Raw genomic sequence first — 25,529 nt, forward strand, 5'->3', positions numbered from 1 at the left:
ACTGTTTTCTTTACCAACAACTCCTTTTCAGCTTTCATTTCTTAACCCCAGATCCATTTTTTTTTCTTTTCCTGAGGTTTATGAATGTATAATGATATGATGCATACCTATGTATGTGGGCATGCAGGAGGAGCTTCCATTGATTGAAGAAAGTTTTGGTTTTTAGAGAAGTGGAAGAAGAATCTTGGGAGCGGGTACGAAATGTTTTGTGGGGTTTGCTTATTCTGCTTGGATTCAGACAGTGAGACTCAAAGCTTTGATCTTTGCTTAACTAATTATCTGTTGTGAGTTCTTGAATTAGTTATTATGAAGGAAAATTGGTGGGATTGGAGGCACGTTTGTGTGGATGTGGGAAACGATGTGAAAAGAAAGTGTTTTTCTTTCTTCATTTTGTCTTAGTGGGGGGTGTGATTCTTGGGGCTTTGTTTTCTTGTGTTTGGTGCAGGGGAAATTAGTCACCGTCTCATTTCAGCAATCTGTTGTCCATAACGCATAAAAATTTCTTGCTTTCCGTGATCAATCAAATTCCGTATGTTCAGTGTTCTCAACCTAAAGAATCAGAAATCCGCAAATGTTTGTTTTTTTATGGGATTATGCCTGAGGATTTAGAACTTTTGTCTTCTGTCAAGAAAAATGGATTCTTGCTAATAGCCTCCACAAGTTTTTGAGCTTTGTGAAGTAAAATAAGAGGAGTTCAATTGGGGATTTGGGTGGTGGGGAAGTGACTGTTTGGTTTCTTGGATTAGTTAAGTTGTGATTTTGGAGATGGCAATGTCTTGCAAAGACGGTAACAAGGCAGCTGCTGCGGCAGCCATGGGAAATATGTGCGTTACACGCCTGAGCAGGTTGAAGCCCTTGAGAGGCTGTATCATGAGTGTCCTAAGCCGAGCTCCATGCGTCGCCAGCAGCTGATTCGTGAATGCCCCATTTTATCCAACATTGAGCCTAAGCAGATCAAAGTCTGGTTCCAGAACAGAAGGTATTTTCTTTTAGTATTACAGTTGATTGGTTGGGTGGATGTAGTCAATAGTTCTTACAGAGGAACATAAAGTGCTAAAGTCAAGGGCTATGTAGTAGAGTTTGGTTCTCTTTCAGTTAGGTTTTTCTTTCACGCATTGGTTAAGATTTTTAAGCAGCTGAGCTATATTCTGTTTTATTTCAAAGAGTTTTTATTGTGTTAAAAAGACAGGATTGAATTACTCTTTTCTTGGACAATACAGATGCAGAGAGAAGCAGAGGAAAGAGGCTTCAAGACTTCAAGCTGTAAACAGGAAGCTGACAGCCATGAATAAGCTCTTGATGGAGGAGAATGATAGGTTGCAGAAACAGGTCTCACAATTGGTGTATGAGAACAGTTACTTTCGCCAGCATACTCCGAATGTGAGAATCTTGGAACTAGTCTCAGCATTCTCACTTTGACAAACTTGTTGTTTTAATCCCATAATTTAGTATAATCTCGAGTTTTTAAATTGTGTATTATGTTGCAGAATCCACTTGCTTCAAAAGACACAAGCTGTGAATCAGTGGTGACGAGTGGTCAAAAACACCACTTAACGCCTCAGCCTCCGCCAAGGGATGCCAGTCCTGCAGGGTGAGTAGTAGGGCTATGATTGTCTAGTTGTTTTCTTGATGGAATGAAGGATATATTTGTTGTTATCGTGACTGAATCACTTTTTGGTGTGTGTTTGTGGGTGGCTTATGGATTTCCGTTAAGCTTTTTGTACTTTTCCAGGCTTTTGTCCATTGCAGAGGAGACTTTAGCAGAGTTTCTTTCAAAGGCCACTGGAACTGCTGTTGAGTGGGTCCAAATGCCTGGAATGAAGGTAAGTGTTGCCTTGAAATCAAAACTATTTTAGTATTATTTATTGTATACTTACTGTAGAGGCAAAAGTTACTAGGCTACTTAATGTTACTCAAGAATTTGAGAATTAACACTTTATTTCATAAGTTTACTATTTTTTGCCTAAAGAAATTGCTCGAAAGACCATGTTGAATTGTGGGTTAAGTAGGACACCGGCATTGCACGACGGATATTTATGTTCTCTTCTGTTTGTTGACAACATGACTATATCTATCATTTCACCAATTGTTTGTTAATTTTGACTAGCCTGGTCCGGATTCCATTGGAATCGTTGCTATTTCTCATGGTTGCTCTGGCGTGGCAGCAAGAGCCTGTGGCCTGGTTGGTCTAGAGCCCACCAGAGTGAGTTCACTACGACCGTGTTCTCAGTTTGTTCTGTCTGTATAATCTTAGTTTGGGTTAAAAAGAACTGCTTGCCAATACTGTCCATTCAGGTTGCAGAAATCCTGAAAGATCGGCCTTCTTGGTTTCGCGATTGCCGAGCTGTGGATGTGCTAAATGTGCTGCCGACTGCCAATGGTGGAACCATAGAACTTTTATACATGCAGGTAGACATGTGTATTATTATTAAGAGTTCATGTTCGCTAAGTTCATTTTGTATATTCGTTAATTAGCTGCTATGATTTTCAAATTTTAGCTGTATGCGCCAACGACTTTGGCGCCAGGTCGTGACTTTTGGTTGTTACGCTATACTTCTGTTATGGACGATGGCAGTTTGGTGGTACGTCAACCTTAATCTTCTTTATTTCCTATGGTTTTGTGATTTTTAAATTCTGTAACTTGGTTTTTATACCAACTTTGTGCAAAAATTCCACTGGTGCTGCAATTGTATTCAGGTCTGTGAAAGATCACTTACCAATACTCAAAATGGTCCGAGCATGCCACCTGTGCAAAACTTCGTGAGAGCAGAGATGTTGCCCAGTGGTTACCTAATCAGACCTTGTGACGGAGGTGGCTCAATTATCCACATTGTAGATCACATGAATTTGGAGGTAAAATTAAATTTGCCATCTCCGGTGCTATACTATTTCCATCATGATCCCCTTGTTCATTTAACTTCCTTTCTCCTAATGGAGCAGTTAATTCTTTATAAATCTATCATTATAAGAAGATTGAGAGAAAAATAAATTTATTTAAAGATGAATGCCATGTGGAGTTAGTTTGAATGATGAAGATGGACAAACTCGGCTTCAGGCACCATTCCTTTACTAAGTGATTAGCTTCTACCATAGCTTGCTGAAAGTTAAAAAACAACAGAACTTTTTCGGTATAGGGAATTGTTTCCTGTTGCGTATGCTAGTTTGCAACTTCATCGTGCTATTGTGGTTTTGATTACCAGGCATGGAGTGTTCCCGAAGTGTTGCGCCCACTCTATGAATCTTCAACTGTGCTTGCTCAAAGGGTCACAATGGCTGTAATAATTTTGTGCTACTTTCTTCACACTCTACAACACTTTGATTCCAGAAAAGCAGATGTTGCTTTTTCCCCCTAGTGATGTCTTTTTCCATCTGTTTTTTGTCTTCTTTGTCTCTTGATGCAGGCTCTTCGCCAACTTAGACAGATAGCTCAGGACATTTCACAGTCTAGTGTGACTAACTGGGGCCGAAGACCAGCAGCTCTGCGAGCACTTAGCCACCGGTTGGGCCGGTACAACACCTCTCCTCCTTTTACTATCTTTATTCAGTCCTACAGGATTCTTAATTGCTTAAAATCTTTTTGATCATTTTCCAGGGGATTCAACGAGGCTCTTAATGGGTTTAGTGATGATGGGTGGTCGTTGGTTGGTAATGATGGCATGGACGATATTACTATTCTTGTGAACTCAAATCCAGATAAATTGATGGGCTTAAACATCTCTTTCGCAAGTGGATATAACTCCATATGCAATAGCATCTTGTGTGCCAAAGCATCTATGCTTTTACAGGTCAGCAAACTCCACGTGCCTTTTTTTTTCCGATCAATTTTAACCCAGGATTTCATGTGTTTTGTTCTTTCATGTTTAATATATGATGTCAAGTATGTGCTTTTGCCCTATGCAGGCTATTCTCCTGTCGTTGCTTTAGCGTGCATAGCTTTGTCACATTAAAGAGCTTTACTATAATGCTTTCAATTAATAACTCAATTGATTCTGAATATTCGGTGTTGTACATCTACCATTGTCCCCTAATATTGGCATTTTTGGCAGTTAATCGGCATTTTCAGTTTCCTTCATGTTTGAATGAGTATCTGTTTATCTATATTTTGTTACTCTCATTCTCTTCTAGCTATAATTCAAATTCAAATTTCTCTTCACTTTTGGGTTCAGAACGTGCCTCCGGCAATACTACTCAGGTTCTTGCGGGAACACAGATCGGAATGGGCAGACAACAACATTGATGCCTACTCAGCTGCTGCTGTCAAATTTGGTCCGTGTAATTTCTTAGGCCCCCGAGTTGGTAATTTTGGGGGTCAAGTTATACTCCCGTTGGCTCAGACAGTTGAGCACGAAGAGGCAAGTGCATAGATATGCTCTTAACTCATTTTTGGGGCCGAATTTATTTGTCTATTTAAATTTCATATAAGGTAAAATTTTGATAGTTTAACATGGTATGGGCGTTTTCTTGCTTTGTGATGTAAATATTATGGATTCTTTGATTATTAATAGCTGTTGGAGGTAATTAAGCTCGAAGGTGTTGCCCATTCTCCTGAAGATGCAATGATGCCCAGGGATGTGTTACTCTTGCAGGTAAATTTTGTAATCTTTCTTGATTGAATAGTAAAACATGTATAGCTCTGTGAAGAAATTTTAACTGAGGTCAGAGTTCCAAAGTAGTATTGATGATATTTTGCTGTTTTACGCCTTAATTTGTCCTCTTCTGTGCTCATCTCTTGGATTTTGGCAGCTGTGTAGTGGAATGGATGAACATGCAGTCGGCACATGTGCAGAACTCATATTTGCCCCTATTGATGCCTCTTTTACTGACGATGCTCCTCTTCTGCCCTCTGGTTTTCGCATCATTCCTCTCGATTCTGGCAAGGTTAGTTAGTCTCCATATGCAACTTTCGTTTTTATTCTTGTGTTTTACAACTTCTACAAAACTGGATATTGCTATTGATTAATAATAGATTAATCATTCGATGGTTTGATTCCTATTCGAAATTCTTGAATCCCCTTGGGACTTATTTCTTTGGACTTCTTCTATTTTCTGATTTAGCGGCAATATTGTGTAGGAAGCTTCAAGTCCTAATCGAACCCTGGACCTCGCTTCTGCCCTTGAAACCGGGACAGCAGGCAATAAACCGTCTAACGATCTTTCTAGTACCAATGGTGCTTCAAGGTCTGTCATGACAATAGCATTTCAGTTCGCTTTCGAAAGCCACATGCAAGATAACGTAGCATCCATGGCCCGACAATATGTACGTAGCATTATCTCATCAGTTCAAAGGGTCGCGTTAGCTCTCTCCCCATCTCACCTTGGTCCTCATGCTGGGCTTCGATCACCGCTTGGAACTCCTGAAGCGCATACCCTCGCTCGTTGGATCTGCCGTAGTTATAGGTACTTCATATCAACGTCTCCCTCTGAGAATTAGTGTAATTACAAGTTGTGAATTAGTGTAATTACGAGGTGTAACTTGACCAGTATGTTCTGTTACTCTAGCTAAAGGAAGTTTCTCTATTGTTGTAGGAGCTATATGGGTGTTGAGCTTCTCAAATCTAGCGGTGAAGGGAGTGAATCCATCCTTAAAGCTCTATGGCATCACTCGGATGCCATTATGTGCTGCTCCATGAAGGTAACTATCCAGATATCAAATTTCCTGTTTGCACGAAAACACGAGCCAGATAATCAAGAAGCTTGAGAATAACTTTCTATATTAATTCGGCAGCCGGCCTTGCAAATTTTACGCCAGATCTTGTAGTTTTATCTCAGCTATTACTGCCTTTCAGCTTTCACTGTAATGTTGCTCGACCACATCTTTTTCAACCATCATTTACCTAATCTGACACGAAACGGGACTTGTATGCCACTGCAGGCGTTACCGGTTTTTACATTTGCAAACCAGGCTGGTCTTGACATGCTTGAGACAACCCTTGTCGCACTTCAAGATATCTCTCTGGAGAAGATATTCGACGACCATGGACGCAAAAACCTCTGCTCCGAGTTTCCACAGATAATGCATCAGGTCAGTCAATCAACACAAGTATTTGTTAACATAAACTAGGATATCCGATCCAGACAGTTAAAAGAACATATGCTGTAATAACTGAAGGTATAAATAAAAATTCTGAAATTTTGTTCTGTGTCAAATATTAAGATATATCTCGACTATAATTGTTAACCTTAAATGGTATACTACCGTTACAAAAATAGACGTTGGCTTTTGATGTCGTACAGGGTTTTGGATCTCTTCAAGGCGGCATCTGTCTGTCAAGCATGGGCAGGCCAGTTTCTTTCGAGAGAGCAGAAGCTTGGAAAGTCATGAACGAAGACGACAACGCTCATTGCATCTGCTTCATGTTCGTGAACTGGTCGTTTGTTTAGTTTTGTGGTCGATAGATGCCAGAACCTGAATGGCCAACGAATTAACGTTCGTTTTGTTCAATGTTTGTCGCACCAACTCGTATGCTTTTCTTATCATGTTTTTGCTTATATTCCAGGAACAATGTTGTCTGTGGGATGTAGTATCTGCATTTTGTTGTCAATGCTGAACAACGTTAAGTGATGCATTTACTCAACTGTGTCTCCTTTTCTATTGTATTGTAAGATGTTAATAGATTAATCATTCGATGCTCCAAACCTGTTTTTGATAAATTTGGTTCTATTATGAAAAGGTCAAAAACTTTAAACAATTTGGAAATAATTAACGATATCTAGTAAAACTAGATCAAAATCGAAGTTAAACGATCAAACTATAGGTTAGAGTTTAGACTCATTTAAAACTTATTACAAACTCATATAAAATTCATCGTCAACCCACGACATAATAAATTTTAATTAAGTTCTATCCATTTTATACGAGCCAATTTAATTCAAAACTAATAGGGTTGGGTAGAACCTATAGGAGGTTCTAAACTAAAAGAAAATTTTAACCCGATTCAAGCTTGATTGAAAACAAAATCAGTCACAATATAATATACTTGTTGTGTTATTGGCCATTTTTCATGAACTTGCACCAATCACACCACAAGTTTAACGCATTTATTATATAATTAATTTAAATTAGACCAAACCTAGTTAGAATTAAAATTTTCTTCCACTTAATTGTCATCCCTATTGCAAAATAAGTAATAAAAAACAAACGTATCTTAATTATGCCAGGGAAAAATCCTTCTAAAAAACTTCTACACTCCTATTTATATGGAATATATATACATATATATATATATATATCCATACGTGTGCGGAATGCACAGTACAACTTTGATTTTGTATCATTGTTTATCCTTTAAATTTATTTTTTTTCATATATAGTAAAATACAAAATTATAATCACAAAACACAAAATATACTTCCACAATTTCCTTTTTTTTTCTAAATAAAAAAAGAAAAGAAATGAAAAGAAAATTCAAGAAGCCACAGCATTTTGCTGCCTCAAATCCCTGTAGAACTTCTTGATGAACTTCTCAGCAGCTTCATCCACATGGCTGTCTTCTTCAACATCCCTCAACGGGAAAGGCGAGTCCGTTATCCTCAGCTGTCTCACCATCGGCGTCCGCCCGAACCCCGGAAGCGCAGGCGAAGCCGCCGCGCTGTTCACCACCTCCAATGCCGCCGCCAACAAGTCACCGTCCACGGGCTTGTGGGAGCGTTTGCGCTTGTTGAGGTGGAAGGGGAGGTGGAAAGCAGGGCTGTTGCTGCAGCTGAACTCGTATTCATTGACTGGGACGGGGTAGGCAAGTTGTGGGTCGACGTCGACGTGGGTGGAATACTGGTTGCTGGAGGAGGCGGCGGCTGTGTCGTGGTGGAACATGAGGTTGTGCATGGCTGATTTTCCGGCGATCTTGCCGCGCTTCATGGCTATGTTGAGATCGGCTAAGAGCTTGGCCTTTGATATACCTTTCCTCAACATGAAATACACTACCTTGACTATGTGCCAGAACTTCTTGGCTATTACTGGCAAGTTCTGCTCCATTTGTGGGGAGTGTTTGGTTGTGGGGGAGAGCTTTTCAGCTTATTAGAAAATCTTGAAAGAAGATTGTTGATTGCATTTGGGACATGAGGGTGGTATTTAAAGGCCCCCAAACAAGGAAGAGGACAAATTGGGGTTGTACTTTGAGGTTGGGGAGAAGTACTCTTGGGCTGCATGGAAACTTTTAATGATTAAATTTTAATACATATAGTTATAACTAATAATTGAAATGTTGCATGTAATGTGGGAATGTGGTGCTTTCTTAAAGTAGCCGGCCCAGTCACTTTCTTTACTTTCTTTTCTAACTTTGTTTACTTTCAACGCTTCTGGTAATTTACTTAGTTTTTCTAATTATTTTCTATTGTGGGTTTGGTAATTCACTTTTTCTTGAATTCTTCGTTCAAATTCATACTGTTTTTGTTATATGGTTGCGAATTCCAAGTTTGATGTTAATACTTTGATCCCAAGAAAAAATAATTTTTATTCATTAATATTGTAGTCAAGAATCCAATACTGATTGTAAACGAATGTCCATAATCAACTTCCAAAATTTTTTCTTCGTAACGAAAATATCTTTTTCAGAACAAATTTTGTACAAGATTATTAGAGCGGGCACCAATTTACACAATAGAGCAACGATCAAGTCGTAAGTCACCGTACTAATTGATTATATAAAACGAGTTATGAGAGTCTATGCTGGCCTGTAATAGCTTTTTAATTTAAAATCACTTAAATTCAATTTTAGTTATTATTTAAAGAAAAACATATAAATATCATGGAGGTAATGATCCACTAATGCCACTAACTCTAAATATAATATAATTGTTAGTATATTATCATCACTAATGGGAAAATAGGAAATGATATTATATCAACACTAACATATACGAAATGTGATTAAGGAAAGCAAGTGCAAAATAGAGAGAGGAGGGTGAGGGGGGGAAAAAACCCAAAAATATTTAATAAAAAAAGAGAGGGGGGGGGGGGGGGGGGAGATATGGGTAATTTTAAATGATTGTTTCACTTTGAACGTGAGTTTCCAAGTGTAAGTTTCACTCTGATTGTTCTAACTTTATTGGGATGGCCAATGGGTTTCCTTAGCAACAAAGGCTGCCCGGGAACACGTGTCTCTTCTGCTCGCCAAACACCTGGCAAATAAACCTAATGTGGGAAGGAAAGTGCGCTCGCTCTGTTTGGCGTGTTCCCAAGGAGAATCAACGATTCCCATTCCAGGAAACTAAAATCGCGCTTCCAATTACTAGATAGTCGCTATTTATCCAGCAGCTTGATATTTTCATCAATAATTGGTTTAGTTGATCTTTACTCACAAATATCATGGTTTCCAAACTTTGTGATATTAATTTTTGTAAATGAATTAAATAATTTTGACTTCGGACATTAGAATTAGTATATTTGTTTTATTCATTTTTAATGCTGCATAGAAATGATAACTTAATTTCTGGCTCGTCCCACCCCAAATTCATCAAATCACACACGAACTCTAGGACTTACAAGCCTAGCCTGAAAAATCAAGCTGAATTTTATTTTTTCAAATAATTAATATGTAATTTCTTTTGATTATAAGTAGTTAATAAACTATTATTGCATGAAAAATATAATTTATTTATAAACATATAAATATATATATATCAATAATTTAAATATACTTAGAAATATTATTTGGGATGGCTTTTAGACAGAATTAGAATCGTTTTCTGAATTTAACTAGATCCATAAAATTAATTTTTCAAACACAAACATGTCCCAATCAAGATGAATCCAGGGCGAGACTTAAGTTTACCCACCTCATTTGGCATTCCTATCTCTACGCTCGTTTTTTCTGCTATTTCATATGTAATTGAGAAAAAATTCTAATTCAAAGCAGATTTAACTAACCTCAAATAATTAATTGGAAGATCAATGATTATTTTGTTCAATTATTATTTAGTTAGTGCATAACTAAAAGTTAATAATGAATCATATAATAATTACAATAGTTGTAATGGATTGGGCATTATTGAATTTAAGTATATATGGATAAATTTTTTCATATAATTAAGGATAAATTACAATGGGTTCTTCAAAAATTTATCATAATTACAAATACCTTATTCTTGTTTAGAAAAATTATAAATACCCTCTAAAATTAAAAATAGTTGTAAAGTTTCTAAACAATGCAGTGGAAATCTCAGTTACACCCCTATTATTTTATTATTAAAAAAATAAAATTTGAAAAATTCTAAAATAAATTTCTAGTTTATCCCTTTATGTTATAACCATTGGTTTCATTCCTTCAAGTTTCATCTGCCAAAAATCCTATTCTAAAAGAAAGGAGGGGTGTAGTTCATTCCTAGGTTTGGATTGGCGTCTCACTTTTCTAAATGATGTATTTTGAACAGTTTAGGAATACTACGGATAACAATAAATAAAATTATAATTAATAATTCAAAAGATCAATTTGATCAGTCCACTACCAAAAATAGATAAAAATCTAACAAAATGAGGTATTTATTAGACGATTATTAATTTAAGGAGCTATCCCGCTATAAATTACCTTATAATTAATGACAAGAGAGAGGTACTATTTTCGTACAGATGTGCTTTGTACTTCCCATAGCAGTATTCCCTTTTTTTTTTTAAAAAAAAAAAAATGGTAAACAGAAAGAAAGAAATGGGACAAAGCTTAGTGTATTGGTCTTTTGCATCTGAAGGTGAGCTACAAAATTTTGGCTTTTGTCTTCAGCTGCAGTCCTAAAGAGCAACACATAATTAGGCATCCCGCCCGCCCCGATGTCCCCTCTCCCTCCACTCCTTTCCATTCTTTTCACTTCACTTCAATTATATTTATACTAAATATATATGTTTTATTTAGTACATATAAATATCAAATTTAAATTATTCTATAATAATTCATTGTGATTTTAGCATGTTGGATTATATTTTGAAGCAGTTTAAACGAAAGACGGTATCTTTGTGCACTTAACGTGTACATATATTATTTCAAATACACGATGCAATAAAATTTGAAATACTAGTATTTAATACGCTTAATAAGGAACAAAGACTACTTTTTTAGCTTCAATCTAGGTATTTGTACGTCCATACGTACTATTATTTCTGTTTATGGTAAGAAGCATGGTATTACTGTCCTGTTTAATTTTTGAACCCCATTATGTGATTATAATTTGCTTGTGGAGGGACATTTTGGTAATATATATACCATATTCCTAATATTTTTTGCCCTCATTTTATTTTGTATTGCTCATCAATCAAAATACTAATTAATTTTATGTTGTAAATAATATTTAATGGGTTTTACATTCCGAATTAATTTGCCCTTTAATAGTCTAATAATTATGCCGACATTTATTTTATTAAATTCGAGAAATTAAAGGTAGCCCTCATGCAGACAGCTAATTATGAAGTAGTAATTCTGTGGTCTGAAACCCCCATTTTTCAAACAATATTGGTTTACAGCTTTTTCCACTTGCAAATTAAAACTCAACTAATTTTCAATTTGGTCAAAAGTCTCTCGACCAATCTATTAAAACATATGGTCTTGACAATATATACATTTAATTAATACAGTGAAAAAATGCCCAGAAAGTACGTTTGAGTGCTTCAAAAAGAACACAAAAGTGATCATCAGACTAATTAATGTTAGAACTAATACATTCTTAATTAGCACAAAATAAGAACATTAATTAGGTATAATATTACAAAATACACACATGCTTGACTTTTTAGGTAATGGGGTTTCTCAACTTTAACAGGCTTTAATTCCTCCTTGTTTTATTGCATGTTGCTGACAATGGGGCTACCATGTAAGCAGGAACTCAGTTTGAACTCGATTCCATGTTCAAAAATATTTAATTTTATATTTTATGTGTATTTTAATAATTTTGAATGATTTTATTTTTATAATTTTTTCACCTAACAAAATCGATGGTATTTTTGTTATTCTATTCATGTTGTGCTGAAAATAGAAATGTCGTACCGTGACCCAAAATAGTTGTGGTGGTACTCATAAGCTAAATGTCAATACTTGTATGGTGTCCACGTGACATGATCTTGACCTTTCATATATGATGATCAACGGGTAGGGTTCGAGTTGACGGGTCAATTCGTTTTGGGTGCAACCCAATTTGGAAAAAAAAAACACTCGGACCCTTATTTTATAAAGGTGTTTTGTACTTATGGAGGGTATCTCAATTCTTTCGTTATTATTATTAACATATCTCTTTCCAAATACAATCAAGTCAATAAGGCCTTATTCAAATGATAAAGAATGCAGTCGAGATTATCGGTTTGAGTAAATCAACTTATAAATTAATAATGTACGTCTAAATTTCTTACTAGTAGTTTATTATTATTATTATTTTATAAAATAATTTTTTTATTTTGAATTATTAACAAAATTAATTATGGATAATAATAATATGATTAATTAATTGTACCCGTAGAATATCACCAAAAAACCATGTGTAATAATTTGGAGTAGTTGAGATAGATAGTGTGCATGGATGGTAAGTTCTTCAGACTGGCGGCTGATTTTCAAATATTAGGTCAATTTTGTTCATTTGTTTGGTAATGTTTGGAGGCTCCCACGATTTTTCTGTCTTTCTCGAATTCTTTTTTTTTTTTCCTCTTATAAGTCACCAGAAACCTCCGGTGCTAAGGAAAGCCTTTAGGCACAACGGCTCGATTTTTCTTCACATTACAACGGCTCTAAACTCACGGACACTCAACATCTTCTTACACACACACACACACACACACAAAAAGGGCTATAAACTACGTACGAGATATTTAAATCTCACTTAAAAAATCATCTTCATTCTCACAAGAAGGGCCGGTACGACTTTAGGAACGTGCGATGAGACAGTCATTTAAAATATATGTATGGTACTAAAATCAAGTCCAACGATATTAGGTATTGATTTTGAATCTCATTTTCACCAATTTGTAAAAAAAAGGTTTCATGGGCAGTATTTGTATACGATAGATGTGTTAAGATATTAATATTAAATGATTATCTTCTTTCACAACTAAAATTTTTAGATAGTGTGGCCATTTACCATACATCTTTTTATATATAATTAAATTATCACTGTGAAAAGGCAGAGATATTTTTATTTGTTTTTAATGTTTGTCCTAGATGAAACTATGTTGCTATTTTCACATTTGTAATAATTTTTAGGATAAATTATAACTAGCTCTCATGCGATTTGATATAATTATAAATACCACTTATTATTTGAAAAATTACCAATATCCTGATTTTAATGATTGTCTAACAAATTGTCTAATTCGTTAGTCTTTATTAGTTTTCTATCCATTTTTTGTTATAAAATATGAATTGTGATTTTACTTATTTTTCTAAAGTTTTTTAAAATTATTTTGTGAACTAAATGGATAATTTTTTATAAATATTTACTTTTTATAAAAAAAGAAAACAAAAATAGAAAAATGACAAAGTTGACAATTTCAAATCTCTAACAAAAATTACTTAATTTTATCAAATATTAGCGAATATTTATATTTCTTTTTAAATAATGAAGAGATATATATAATTATATCAAACTTTATAAAAACTTGTTATAATTTATTATAATTTTTATGGGTGTAATAACATATAAGATGCAATTAATTAAGAATACTTGTAAGTTTCAACAACTTAATATCAAAGCAAAATATAGGACATGGGATAATAAATCGGACTTGACCCACTAATGCCCCCTCTTTCTTTTCCTTTTTCTTTTTTTTTTTGGTGGGTTAGAGTAAATAATTGCTAAATGCCTTTATTGTTTCTAAAATATTTAAAGTTATATATATTTTCTGCTTGACCCCATGATTTTGTCGGAACAAATTGAAGTAATTTAAATTTTTAAATGCAAGGTACATATTTATTTAAATACAAAATAAATATTGTTAATATATGTGTGCCGTTGAGCATATATAGAGTTAATTATAATTAAAGCATATATAAGTCCCTTATTTTACGCCAAATTAATATTTTATGTTGTATTTCACTTTATATATTGCTCTATGTATACTGATTTGCACATACGATTTATATATGTGAAATAGAAATATAAGATAAAATATCAAGTTGAAATGAAAAATCGAAACTGTCAAAAAATAATTAAAATAGGTAGGAGTTTTATATAATTGATATTCTAAGAAGTAACACATATTCAACTTAATTTGCAATCTTAATATATATAATAAAGAAAACTACGGTCTAGTCTTGATGTAGCCAAGCGTTCCAATTCAGAATGTTCCCCTAAAATAAAATCGTGAAATTCATATATAATCACAATAAATAATACATTACGCAACGGATCACTTATCGAGGTCCCTTGAGGGGACGATATATCCAATGGTTTGGGATCAAAATCTTTTACGAGAGATCTTGTATTTGAATCTGAATGTGTGCACTAAAAAAATGAAAATAATCTTGTATTTGAACTCGAATATGTTAATGAATAAGTTGAATGTATATATTTAAAATAAAAAATAAAAATAGGATACGTATCGAATCGCAAACGTATTATAACCCAACTTGTTCCACGAAAGGAAAAATTGGCTAAGCCCTAAGGGCTTTGCAAACATGCAGTAATTTGAGTTTGATGGGAAAATGGAGGGGACACAGATCATTCTAAATATTTCATCAACACTGTGACAATCAATTTTAACGTGCTTTATTTGTTTATGAAAAATTGGTGGAAACGCAACGCCATTGATTGTGGCAATAACGTCAATTCCATTGGCTCCTCAGCGCAGGATTTCCGTATCCTCCAAATTAATTTCACCATGTATTTGTATTTTTTGATCGATTTTTACTTTTTATTTTGTTTTTTTTTTTGTTATTTACATGGAGGGGACGGGAAATTTTGAATTAGATGAATTATTTTTTTTCAAATCAAATTATATTATAAGTATAAAAGTTATATTTATCACATGATCGGTTCTTTTTTTAACTGTATACTTTATTAATCATGTGACACCCTACAAGCCCGACGTACAACTGCAACAACCTCTAATTCAAAAAAATCATAGCTCGCAACCACTCCGACATTATTAATCAAGCACATAAAGTATAAACTATATTTCAAAAATAAAAAGAGTAAATTACAACCAGCTCTCTGAAGTTAATTGACTAATTATAAATATTCTCTTGTTATTTGAAAAATTATAATGAGAGCCAATTATAAAAATATTTATAATTTTTTAAATAATGAAAAATTATTTATAATTAGGAGAAATATAAAGTGAATTCACTGTAATTTACCCTAACAACAACCTTGAATGCTCCGTGCAACTAATGGTCACTTTAATTAAAGTACAACTCACTAATGCACTCTTCCTTTCTTCCTTAGCCCTTTAAATACCAACCTCATGTGCCTATTGCATCACATGAACCAAAGCTTGAATATTTCTTTCCACCTTTTCTCCTAAATTCTCTCCCAATAATCAAAATTCCCTTCTCTGTTTTCCCCCAAATCAACACAAAATTTCAATCCATAAACCCTAAAATGGAGCAAAATTTGCCAATTATAGCAAAGAAATTTTGGAACATAGTCCGAGTAGTTTATTACATGTTGCGAAAAGGCATATCGAAAGGGAAACTCTTCGCCGATCTCAACATGATGATGAAGCGCGGCAAGATCGCCGGCAAGGCAGCCATACACAACCTGATTCTCCACCACCACGCCGCCGCCGCCGCTCCCACGACCGCCACCTCTCCTTCCCCGAAGTTCCACTGAACGAGTACGAGTTCAGCTGCAGCAACAGCCCGGCGCCTTACCGTACCTTCCAGCTCCCCTTCCACTTGAACAAGCGCAAGCAATCCCACCACGCACAGCCGCCCATCGACGTCGAGCTGGTGGCTGCGGCCTTGGAGATGATCAACAGCGCAGCGTCGTCGCCGGCGCTTCCGGGGTTCGGGCGGACGCCGATGGTGAGGCAGCTGAGGATAACGGACTCGCCGTTCCCGTTGAAGGATGTCGAAGAAGATAGCCATGTGGATGAGGCGGCGGAGGAGTTTATACTTAAGTTTTATAAGGATTTGAAGCGGCAAAACGCTTGTTGAGTTGGGGGTGTAATTAGTAATTTTTATGAATTTGGGGGGTTTGGAATTTGTTGTTTTTGTGGACGTGTTGGGAAGAAAGATTCATGCATGGTGGGCAGAGCGTAATTAGTGAAGACTTTTGGGGTTTTCTGGTGAATAAGGAATTATTGGAAAAGATAGTACGCTGTGAACAGTGCATTTAAAAGCATAATACAGCTTTGCCCACTGTTGTTTAAAGTCTTTTGTTGAATTAAGTGTTGGAAAAATAAATAAATAAATAAATTCTCTGTATGATAAATATTAATTACAGGCCTACAGCTTTATTAATGATACTTCTTTTGGAAATGAAAAATATAAAGATTTTGAGCAGTTCATTTCCCTTTTTGTTAGCTTTTCATTACTATATCTGTTGGTCATTTTTTCCAATTCTATGATCTCCAATGCAATGCAAATTTTTCATTCAAATTAGGTTTAATCGAATCAAATTAATTACACAACAAGTTTGATGTATTTGTTATTTTCTTAATTATATACCAATCACACAATAAATGTATTACATTTACAATTAATTCAGATTTGGCCAAAATTCGATTTAAGTTAAAATATTTGTATAGCCTTAAATATAATTAATTTAAAGATATTGAAATTTCAATTTTTTTCCTAGAGATATATTATGAAATATTTAATGCTTTTATTTGTTTGAAAAACTTTAATTTTCAATAACTATTTTTTACATAATTTTTTGTACTAGTTCTTACTAATGATAATTTTCACAAAATAATTATAACTATTAAAATTATAAATTCCAGTGGTTCGACCAAATTAAATTTTTTGTCACTAAATATATAATTAGTAACAATACTATAATTGTCACACTATTTTTTTATTATTGCAGTATTAGATACATAAGCTGATTTTTTAAAAATAATTAAATTCAATCATCTGGAAAAACAATACTATTTTCTTTTACTAATAACGATAAATAAGTTACAATAACTCATTTCGATGCACTTAGCAATACCTCAATTCAATCAATATGACTAATGATAATAATAAATTACGATAATTCACATAAAACACCAACACCCACACTTCTGATTAAATTCAAAACTATAATCTCAACTTATTATTGGTACCAAAAAAAGTAAATACATTTAAAAAATTGTGGGTGCATGAAATACAGAAATGTGGTAAAGAAGATGTGCTTTAAGTAGCGGTATTAGGGACCAACCATAGGAGTACTCAGTACAGTGATTGGGGTGTCCACAGATTCCACTAACTTAAAGTGCATCCCTTTTGTTTAAAGAAATTAGAATATTTAGTTTCATTTCATCACTTCCTAAATTAAATCTCAATTCCCAACTTTTTTTTCTATAAATAATTAGGTAAATTATAATTTTAATTCCATATGATAGAGGGTCAAACACTTTTAGTTTCCCAAAATTTTCAAAATGATTTTAAATTAGAAAAATTCGACATATTTGGTTCTATATTTTATGAGATTTGCAAAATGGTCCCAAAATTGAGGAATTCAACACATTGAATCCTCTGCTCTAGGAGATTTATGGGACTAAATGTGTTCAATTTTAGGACCATTTTAAAAATTTTATAAAACATAGGATTAAATAAGATGAGTTCTTTTTATTTTCAAACTATTTTGAAAATCTCATAAAACAGAGACTAAATGTATCGAATTCTCTATCTTACAAGACTAACAATGTGATTTCGCTTAAATAACTATTACAATGGAGCAGCACATCGATTAGAGCGAATCCATGACTGAACTAATCACATCGAAAGAGATAAATACGAATATATTAATTAGAACTCAAATACACATCCTCAAACTAATTTATAAAATTCCAATTTTAGTTGCTCAATTAAGACAATTGATTGTGTCTTTTCTTTTACCAATATATCCAATTTTGATACTTTTTATGTTGCTGGTCGACTTGGTCAGCAACTTCGTGACATAAAGATGTAAAGGATTGATGCACATTTTTCTTGATTTTTGGAGTAGATTGATCATTCGTTTGGCGCCTTATACTATGATTTGATCTTTTCTAGTTAGTTTGGTTCTATAAAAGTATTAAAAGATGAATTTTTATTTTGGTATATAATACTGTTGTCGTATGTTGTTCTGCATAATTTTTTTTATATTTTAAAATATATAAATCAAAATATCACATTTAAAAAAAATTACTTTAAGAGTATTATGGACACAATAAAAGAAATTGATACAATGGTGCCACGAAGTTGCTTCATTTTAAAAAGTATAGGGGGTAAATTGCTATATTTTTTTCTTAAAAGGATAATATGCTTATTTTCAATATTACAGAAGATAAATTGCTATTCACCCAAATATCTTATATCATAGTTACGTTGAACCGTTTGAGTTTGAAGAGGGATTTGGATTTGAGAGTTTTGAAAGACTTAAATATTTGGATCTTAATTTTATGGTGATTTAATCGCTTAATATATTTATTTAAGTTTAATATAAAGTATAATGAATAAAAAAGATAATGACCTTAAGCTTGCGTGCTTATAAAGTCTTGCCAACATTTGACTTTGACTTTGATTTTAATTGAAAATTTGTTCATAACATTTTAACCCCTTATGAAATAATAAAAGGGTCAAAGCTCTCTTGATTTAATTTAAATATATATATATTTATAAATACGATAATTACATAATTATATCAATATCAATAAAAAAATAAATGCATCGATAAGTAATTTACATTAAGTATGATAAACATCCGTTTCAATAAACTCATTAAATGAGACTTACAAATACTCACACGTCTGTGGAATTTGAACTTACAGTGAGTTATTATTTTAAAATGATTTACCCCAAATAATTTAAAATTTATATATATTAAAGCACATTTTGCATGGAGGAAGAAGCGTAGAGGAGTGAGTAATTAATTATTAAATAATAATTGGAGGTTGTGATTTGGTTCGGACAAGTAATTATTTCATTTGGAAGCCCAAAATTGAAATGAAATGAAGAAATAAAAGCCAAAAGTTTAGGTAATTTGTTAGGTGAAAGTGTGAAAAATGAAGGACACTTGTCACTTTTTCAACTTCCTTTTCCCTCTCTTTGGACACATTTTCGTGTTTTCATTGTGCTTGCGGCTTTTGAGAAAGCAACTCTTTTTTTTTTTATTAATTATGTTTAGATCCCTCTAAAAATATGAAATTATGTTTTTTTCCTAAAAAAATTTTAAAATTATATTTACACCCCATTCAAAAATTTATTATTTATATTTAACCTTCTTTCATTAGAGTTTATAAAAAAAATACTGATATTAGCTAAAACATTATATAAATTTTTAATTATACCCCTTATCTAAAAGTTTCATATAATACTTTTGTGCTTATAAAAAAAATATAATTTCACATTTTTAAATGTAGTCTGAATATAATTAACCCTTTTTTCTGGGTTTTTTTTAAATACTTAAATTTCATGTGGTTTCTTGATGGCCATATTAAGAAATTCAATTATTAAGTACTCATTTTCGATAAATACTTATAAGTTATGTACTTCTTGTGTTCGAATCAATGTTATGATTTTAATAAATAGATGATAATTAAAGATGGATATCTCTGACCCATGATGTCTTATCATAGTGATTAATAATGAATAAGTTTAAGGTTATGGGTTCAAGTCTTTTAAACGTATGAGTTGTTTGTCGCACTTATTATGATTTTATTATAATATCAATTCATTTTACTGTGAATTTTATTAATTAAATTAATGTATTTGTTATTTTGTTTACGTAATCATTGTTTCTATTTTTTTAAAAAAAAATGGATGTTTGTGAAAAAAAATTTTTTTTTTTAAAAAATAGTGTTGAAGACAGAAACTCAAGTTACAATCTAAAAACCTAAGTAATAATAATTTTACAATCTTATTATAAGGGATAATAATCGTACACAAAAATTGTTATTTATTAGTAGTTAAAGACAAAAAAATCAGTGTCAAATTATCATCACAAACAATTAAAAATCCACATAATGACAATTCATTTACAGCAAATACAATTTCCACACTGATTGGGTCGCTGCTAACTCGTATTTTGGACTTAACTGATAGAATAACGATAAAAATTAAAAATTAAATAATAAAATATTAATAAAAATCAAAGTCTTTCTAAAATTTACTTTCAATACTCACTACATATAGTGCATGTCTATATTGACATAAAGCCATGTGGTTAGTTGTTCAAATCTAAAACTCTTGAAAGAAATTGCACTATAACTAACCCTTTTTCTTGGACTTAGATATCTCATGGAAACATCTAAAAAATGTCCCATCAAAAATCGACAACTCAAAAACATTTTTTTACCTATAAATTTGGACTTTTCATATTTTATATAAATATCTTATTGGTCCCTATATTACTGAATATTTCAAATTTGACAATGTGCAAAGAGTGGGGTATCTAAGAACAATGATTATCATGTAGCCTTAGCTATTAAGGGAACTATGCAGTTCAATAGTTTTGGTGTCCTTTTCATTCTAATTTTGTCATATTTTTCTTTCATTGCTTCCAACACTTGGAATCTTTGTTGTTCATTCATAACTAAAAGGGTTCCAATAATTGTAATTTTTTGTACCGTAATTTTAGGTCTTGTATACTTTTAGTCATGTTTTGTATGATTTTTTAAAAATTAGTTCTCGTAGCTTTGAAATTCTCATTTTCAGTCCTCACACCAGCTTCAAGTAAGAAACCGACAGAAAAAGAATTGCGTATAAGTCACTTGACCGTTTCTTTCATTTTGAAGAGATAACGGTCACGTGACTTGCACGTTGTTTTTTTTATCAATTTCTTAATAGAAGTTGTCGGGAGACCTTTTAGCAAGTTATGAAATTATTTTTGATAATGCTATAAGCAATGTGATTAAAAATATACTGAACCTCTAAATTATACAGTAAAAAATGCAATATCCCCTGAAAAGGGCTCTAGCATTTATGGAGATGATATGCATCTGTCAACAAAATATTATTGGACATGATTGATTGTGGATGACATTTCAAAAATTAAAAGTTGTGGGCATTTACGTGAAAGAATAGGTGAACGGTCAGCGTGTGTGCGCTCCTATTTTTAGAATTTTTCTTATATGAATGCACTTATGCAGTATAAATTGTGTCGTACAATATAAATTTTATTATTGCGTAATATAATTTACGGTATTTAATATTTTCATATCCAACATTTAACATATATCATATAAAAAAGTTTCGTAAATAAAATAAATAACGTAATTTCAGCATACATGATATGCATTTATTAAAAATTATAATATAATTTAAAATAAAAAATTCAATTATAAAATTCAGAAATATGAAGCTCCTGTATATCCATTATAGCGTACATTTGTGAAAAACCAGGAGCTTTACATTTATGCAACTTTTGGAGGTGGGGAGAAGGGCAGCAACAGACGCAATTGCTATTGCTATTGCAATTGCAATCTAATAAAGTGGCTTTCCAAAAAGCTTCATTTCTTTCATTCCAATTAATGCTTTAATTTCTCCCGAGGACCCCATCCATCACCCCCCCCCCCTCAAATTTCAACTCTTCACCCCTCCCCCCCCCCCCCTCAAATTTCAACTCTTCTTTCTTCATATATGTATATATATATATATGATCTGAGTCGATAATAAGATCGTCTGTTGGATAGTTTGAATCCATTATTTAGGACTTGAAAAGAAAGAAGATCGTTAGACTTGTTTGATACTCTCCAACAAAGATCTAATACTTTAGTAAGATTCAGATATCGAAAAGAAAGCTTGTAAAGATTGTATGAAGCTAAACAATAAGGTATCATAGCCCAAAATAATTGTTGGGTATTTATAAAGCTAAATATGCATGGGTTCACGTGGCGTGATCTCGAGCTCCCTATTACAGATGATCTGGAGGTCTTGATTCCAGGTTACTGAGTCACGTCGATCTGAATGGGACCTGGTTTCGAGTAAAAAAGATGCAGATCTTTGTCATGTAATGGTATTTTGCCTTTATAAAGGTATTTTCATCGTCTTGTTGTTATGACTAATATATCATGTCTATATGTGTATATTAATATTAGGTCAGGTTAAAAAATGGCACTGATGGGTATCTATTTAAATATGCACGAAATGTCTATAATACCCTTAATGAATGGTATTTCAGTCCTTTCGCACCATAGATCCGCGTGCTCTAGATCGTACGGGTCTAAGCAACCCTTATCCGAATCCGAATACCCGCTTGAAGATCCAGGCAATAAATACCGTCCGATCTTGGACGTAAGCTAACTGGATAAGGGTACGTGGCTCATTCAACGGTATCCACCTAAGCCCTATAAATACCCCAACACGCCATAATCCGAGGTAACTGGTTCTGAGTCCTTTTCGATCTAAACCTTAGATCGCATCATTTTACTTCGATCTACCTAACTTGAGCGTTGGAGGGTCGTTGTCGGGGACGTGCCAGATGAGCTCACCGTTCTTGTCTTATTATCAGGAACCCAACACTTGATCTTGGAGGAGTTAGTTATCTGTGAGGAGATCGTTCTTCTAGGTCGTTGAATTCGAGCAAGATCAGATTAGTTGGCGCTGTCTGTGGGAAATCCCTGAGAATCGCCAGTCAGCATGGAAGGTTCGTCGAGGAGAAATGTGGTAGAGGAAGAAGCTCCCAGAAGAGGAGGAGGATCGATGGTGCATATGACGAGAGATGAACTCCAGAGAATAATAGAGGAGGCTAGCAGGAACGCAATGGTGGCATATGAGAGAAGGACCGCGACTCCTATGGTTAAAGAGACAGCTAAGCGACAATTGTTCGAGAGTAGGGAGCCTCGAAGGGAATCAACAGAAGGGAGCCAACAAGAGTATAGAAGTCGAAAACAGGTACCTTCAAAAGCGGGTTCTAGTAGCCAGATTCAAGTCAAAGCGCGAGAACTGGTGATATCTCGAGCTGAGGTCGAGAGTGTTGGAAAGCAGATAGAGCTTTTGGGGAAATAGATTGATGAATTGAAGAAGTAAGGAGAGATAATTGCACATAACAAAAATTCTCCATTCAACAATGATATATTGACTCATGTGGTAGAACCAGGGTTTAGAGTACCCGACCTGCAGAAATATGATGGAACAAAGGACCTTTACGAACATATTGTTGCATTCGAGCTGGTAATGAATCTCTATGGGCAGCGGAGTCCCATTATAGCTAAATTATTTGTTACTAATCTTGCAGGGAAGGCACAAGAGTGGTTTATTAACTTGCCCTGTGGAAGTATTGAGTCGTACGAGCAGCTCATACAAAAATTCTCTTTCCATTTCGCCAGTAAGAAGAAACAAAGGAGATCAGCTACACATTTGTTCAATATACGCCAGAGAGAGGAAAAGACCTTGAAAAGCTTCATGGGGAGGTTCAACAATGAAACACTGGGAGTACAAGACCTGCGAATTAATATGATGGTGAGTATTTTGATACATGGATTGAACAAGTGTACCGCCGACCTCAAGAACCTAGAGAAGGTGGGGGAATGCGAACGAGAAATGATAAGCCAAGAGAGCCTAAATATCAGCCCAAATATCACAACTACACTCATTTGACTGTATCGCAAGAAAAAGCTTTGATGCTGGTAGAAAATGTTGATTTGCTTAAATGGTCGAGACATACCAGGTACACTCCTTCCAAGAAATTTTCTAACAAGTACTGCAGGTTTCATCTCGAGAGGCGACACGATACTGAGGAATGCTTCCAATTGAAATATGAGATTGAGAGGTTGGTGCGGCAAGGATATTTCCGCGATCGAATTCCTAGTGGATGCAAGGTGGGGAAAGATGAAGTCAGGAGAAGTCGATCAAGGAGTCGAGATCGCAATCCAGGCCTTGCCAAAAAGGATAAAGCACCAGCGAACAGAAACAATGCACCAACGAGAGAGGTAATATATACGATCGCCGGAGTCTCCAGCGTAGGGGATTCGCAGAGGACAAGGAAAAGATGTGCAAGGAGATTGGGGTCGAGCAGAGAGAGGGAGTTTATACTAAAAGTTTTAAGAAGAAAAAACTATTTCTTTTAATAGTTCAGACCGACCTGAGGATACAGGAGCTATAAACGATCCGATTGTCATTAAGTTGGATATAGCGAATTTTACTGTTCATAAGGTGTTGGTCGATAACGGGAGTTCAACAGACATTATTTTTAAAACTGTGATCGATAAGATGGGACTTGAGAATGCTCATCTGGAACCGGTAAAAACTTCTCTTGTCGGATTTGGAGGAAGTGAAGTCGCATCATTAGGCATGATCAAGCTACCTGTTTCTATGGGAGTGAAACCAAAATGCAGAACTTTGATGATAAAATTCTTAGTGATAGATACTCCATTTGCCTACAATGTGATTTTGGGAAGGCCAGGATTAAACTTGTTTCGAGCTGTTATCTCCACATACCATATGAAGATGAAGTTCCCTACGGAGCATGGAATAGGGGAGGTGACATGCTAACAGAAGGAAGCTCGGAAATGCTATAATCTTCCAGTGAGAGGGGACTATGGGCAGAAGAGGAGAAGAGTCGGAGAAGATGCTGAGCCCCAGCCATATGAAGCGGATCATATGAAACCTAGTAAGGAATACAAGGCAGTACAGTTAGTGGAGGGGGATCAAGGTAAAACCACAAAAATCGGGCCGAAGATGGGTGAGACGGAAACAACCATGGTTGAATTTTTACGAACGAATGCGAATATGTTTGCTTGGAGCCCATCAGACTTTAAAGCTATCAACCCGGAAGTGATCGTGCACAGGTTGAACGTTGATCCCACGGTTCGACCAGTCCAGCAGAAGAAGAGGTCGTTTGGGATCGAGAAAAGCAAAATCATAGAACAGGAGGTGAGTAAGCTGCTAAAAGCCGGGTATGTCTCTGAGGTTCAATATACTGAATGGCTTTCTAATGTGGCGCTCTTCCCAAAAGTGTCGGAAAAATGACGGATGTGCACGGACTTTACAGATTTGAACAAGGCCTGCTCGAAGGACCCCTACCCCCTGCCTAGGATTGATGTTATGGTCGACTCAACAGCAGGTCTTGAAATGTTTTCAATGATGGATGCCTATCAGGGATACCATCAAATTTATATGGCTAGGGAAGATCGTGAGAAGATATCTTGCATTACTGATGGCGGTATTTACTGTTATAATGTTATGCCTTTTGGTTTAAATATTGCAGGTGCGACTTATCAGCGTTTGGTAAACAAGATGTTCCACGAGCTCATTGGGTAAACCATGGAAGTATACGTGGATGATATGCTGGTTAAGAGCAGAAGGTCGCAAGATCACCTCGAACATCTTGAGCAGGCATTCAATATCATGAGGTCATATGGAATGAAGTTGAACCCGGACAAGTGTACGTTCGGAGTAGGAGGTGATAAATTTTTTAGATACATGGTCAGCAAACGAGGGATTGAAGCCAACCCAGAGAAGATTCAAGCCATTATGAGCCTGTGTTCACCG

General features: G+C 34.5%; 2 protein-coding genes and 1 pseudogene across 2 annotated transcripts; 2 read left to right on the plus strand and 1 right to left on the minus strand.

Annotated features, from left to right (window-relative positions):
* On the plus strand, positions 7–6,622 carry LOC105157678 (homeobox-leucine zipper protein ATHB-15). Its single transcript, XM_011074120.2, is given in 19 exon segments — positions 7–804; positions 807–979; positions 1,221–1,380; positions 1,488–1,591; positions 1,733–1,823; positions 2,108–2,203; positions 2,296–2,409; positions 2,499–2,582; positions 2,698–2,853; positions 3,201–3,275; positions 3,402–3,508; positions 3,593–3,785; positions 4,167–4,352; positions 4,506–4,586; positions 4,744–4,878; positions 5,072–5,397; positions 5,527–5,632; positions 5,873–6,022; positions 6,235–6,622. Coding segments are annotated over 19 exon segments (2,523 nt in total). The 5' UTR covers positions 7–765; the 3' UTR covers positions 6,382–6,622.
* LOC105157832 lies at positions 7,140–8,049 on the minus strand. The gene has a single exon (XM_011074329.2). The coding sequence runs from the start codon at positions 7,970–7,972 to the stop codon at positions 7,406–7,408; it is 567 nt and encodes a 188-aa protein (XP_011072631.1). The 5' UTR covers positions 7,973–8,049; the 3' UTR covers positions 7,140–7,405.
* On the plus strand, positions 15,376–16,409 carry LOC105157679 (annotated as a pseudogene).

Source organism: Sesamum indicum, linkage group LG3, assembly GCF_000512975.1.
Source record: "Sesamum indicum cultivar Zhongzhi No. 13 linkage group LG3, S_indicum_v1.0, whole genome shotgun sequence".
Taxonomy (NCBI): Eukaryota; Viridiplantae; Streptophyta; class Magnoliopsida; order Lamiales; family Pedaliaceae; genus Sesamum; species Sesamum indicum.

Excerpts from the sequence above, each read along its gene's own strand:
- LOC105157832 (XM_011074329.2), bottom strand. The coding sequence starts at position 7,972 with ATGGAGCAGAACTTGCCAGTAATAGCCAAGAAGTTCTGGCACATAGTC.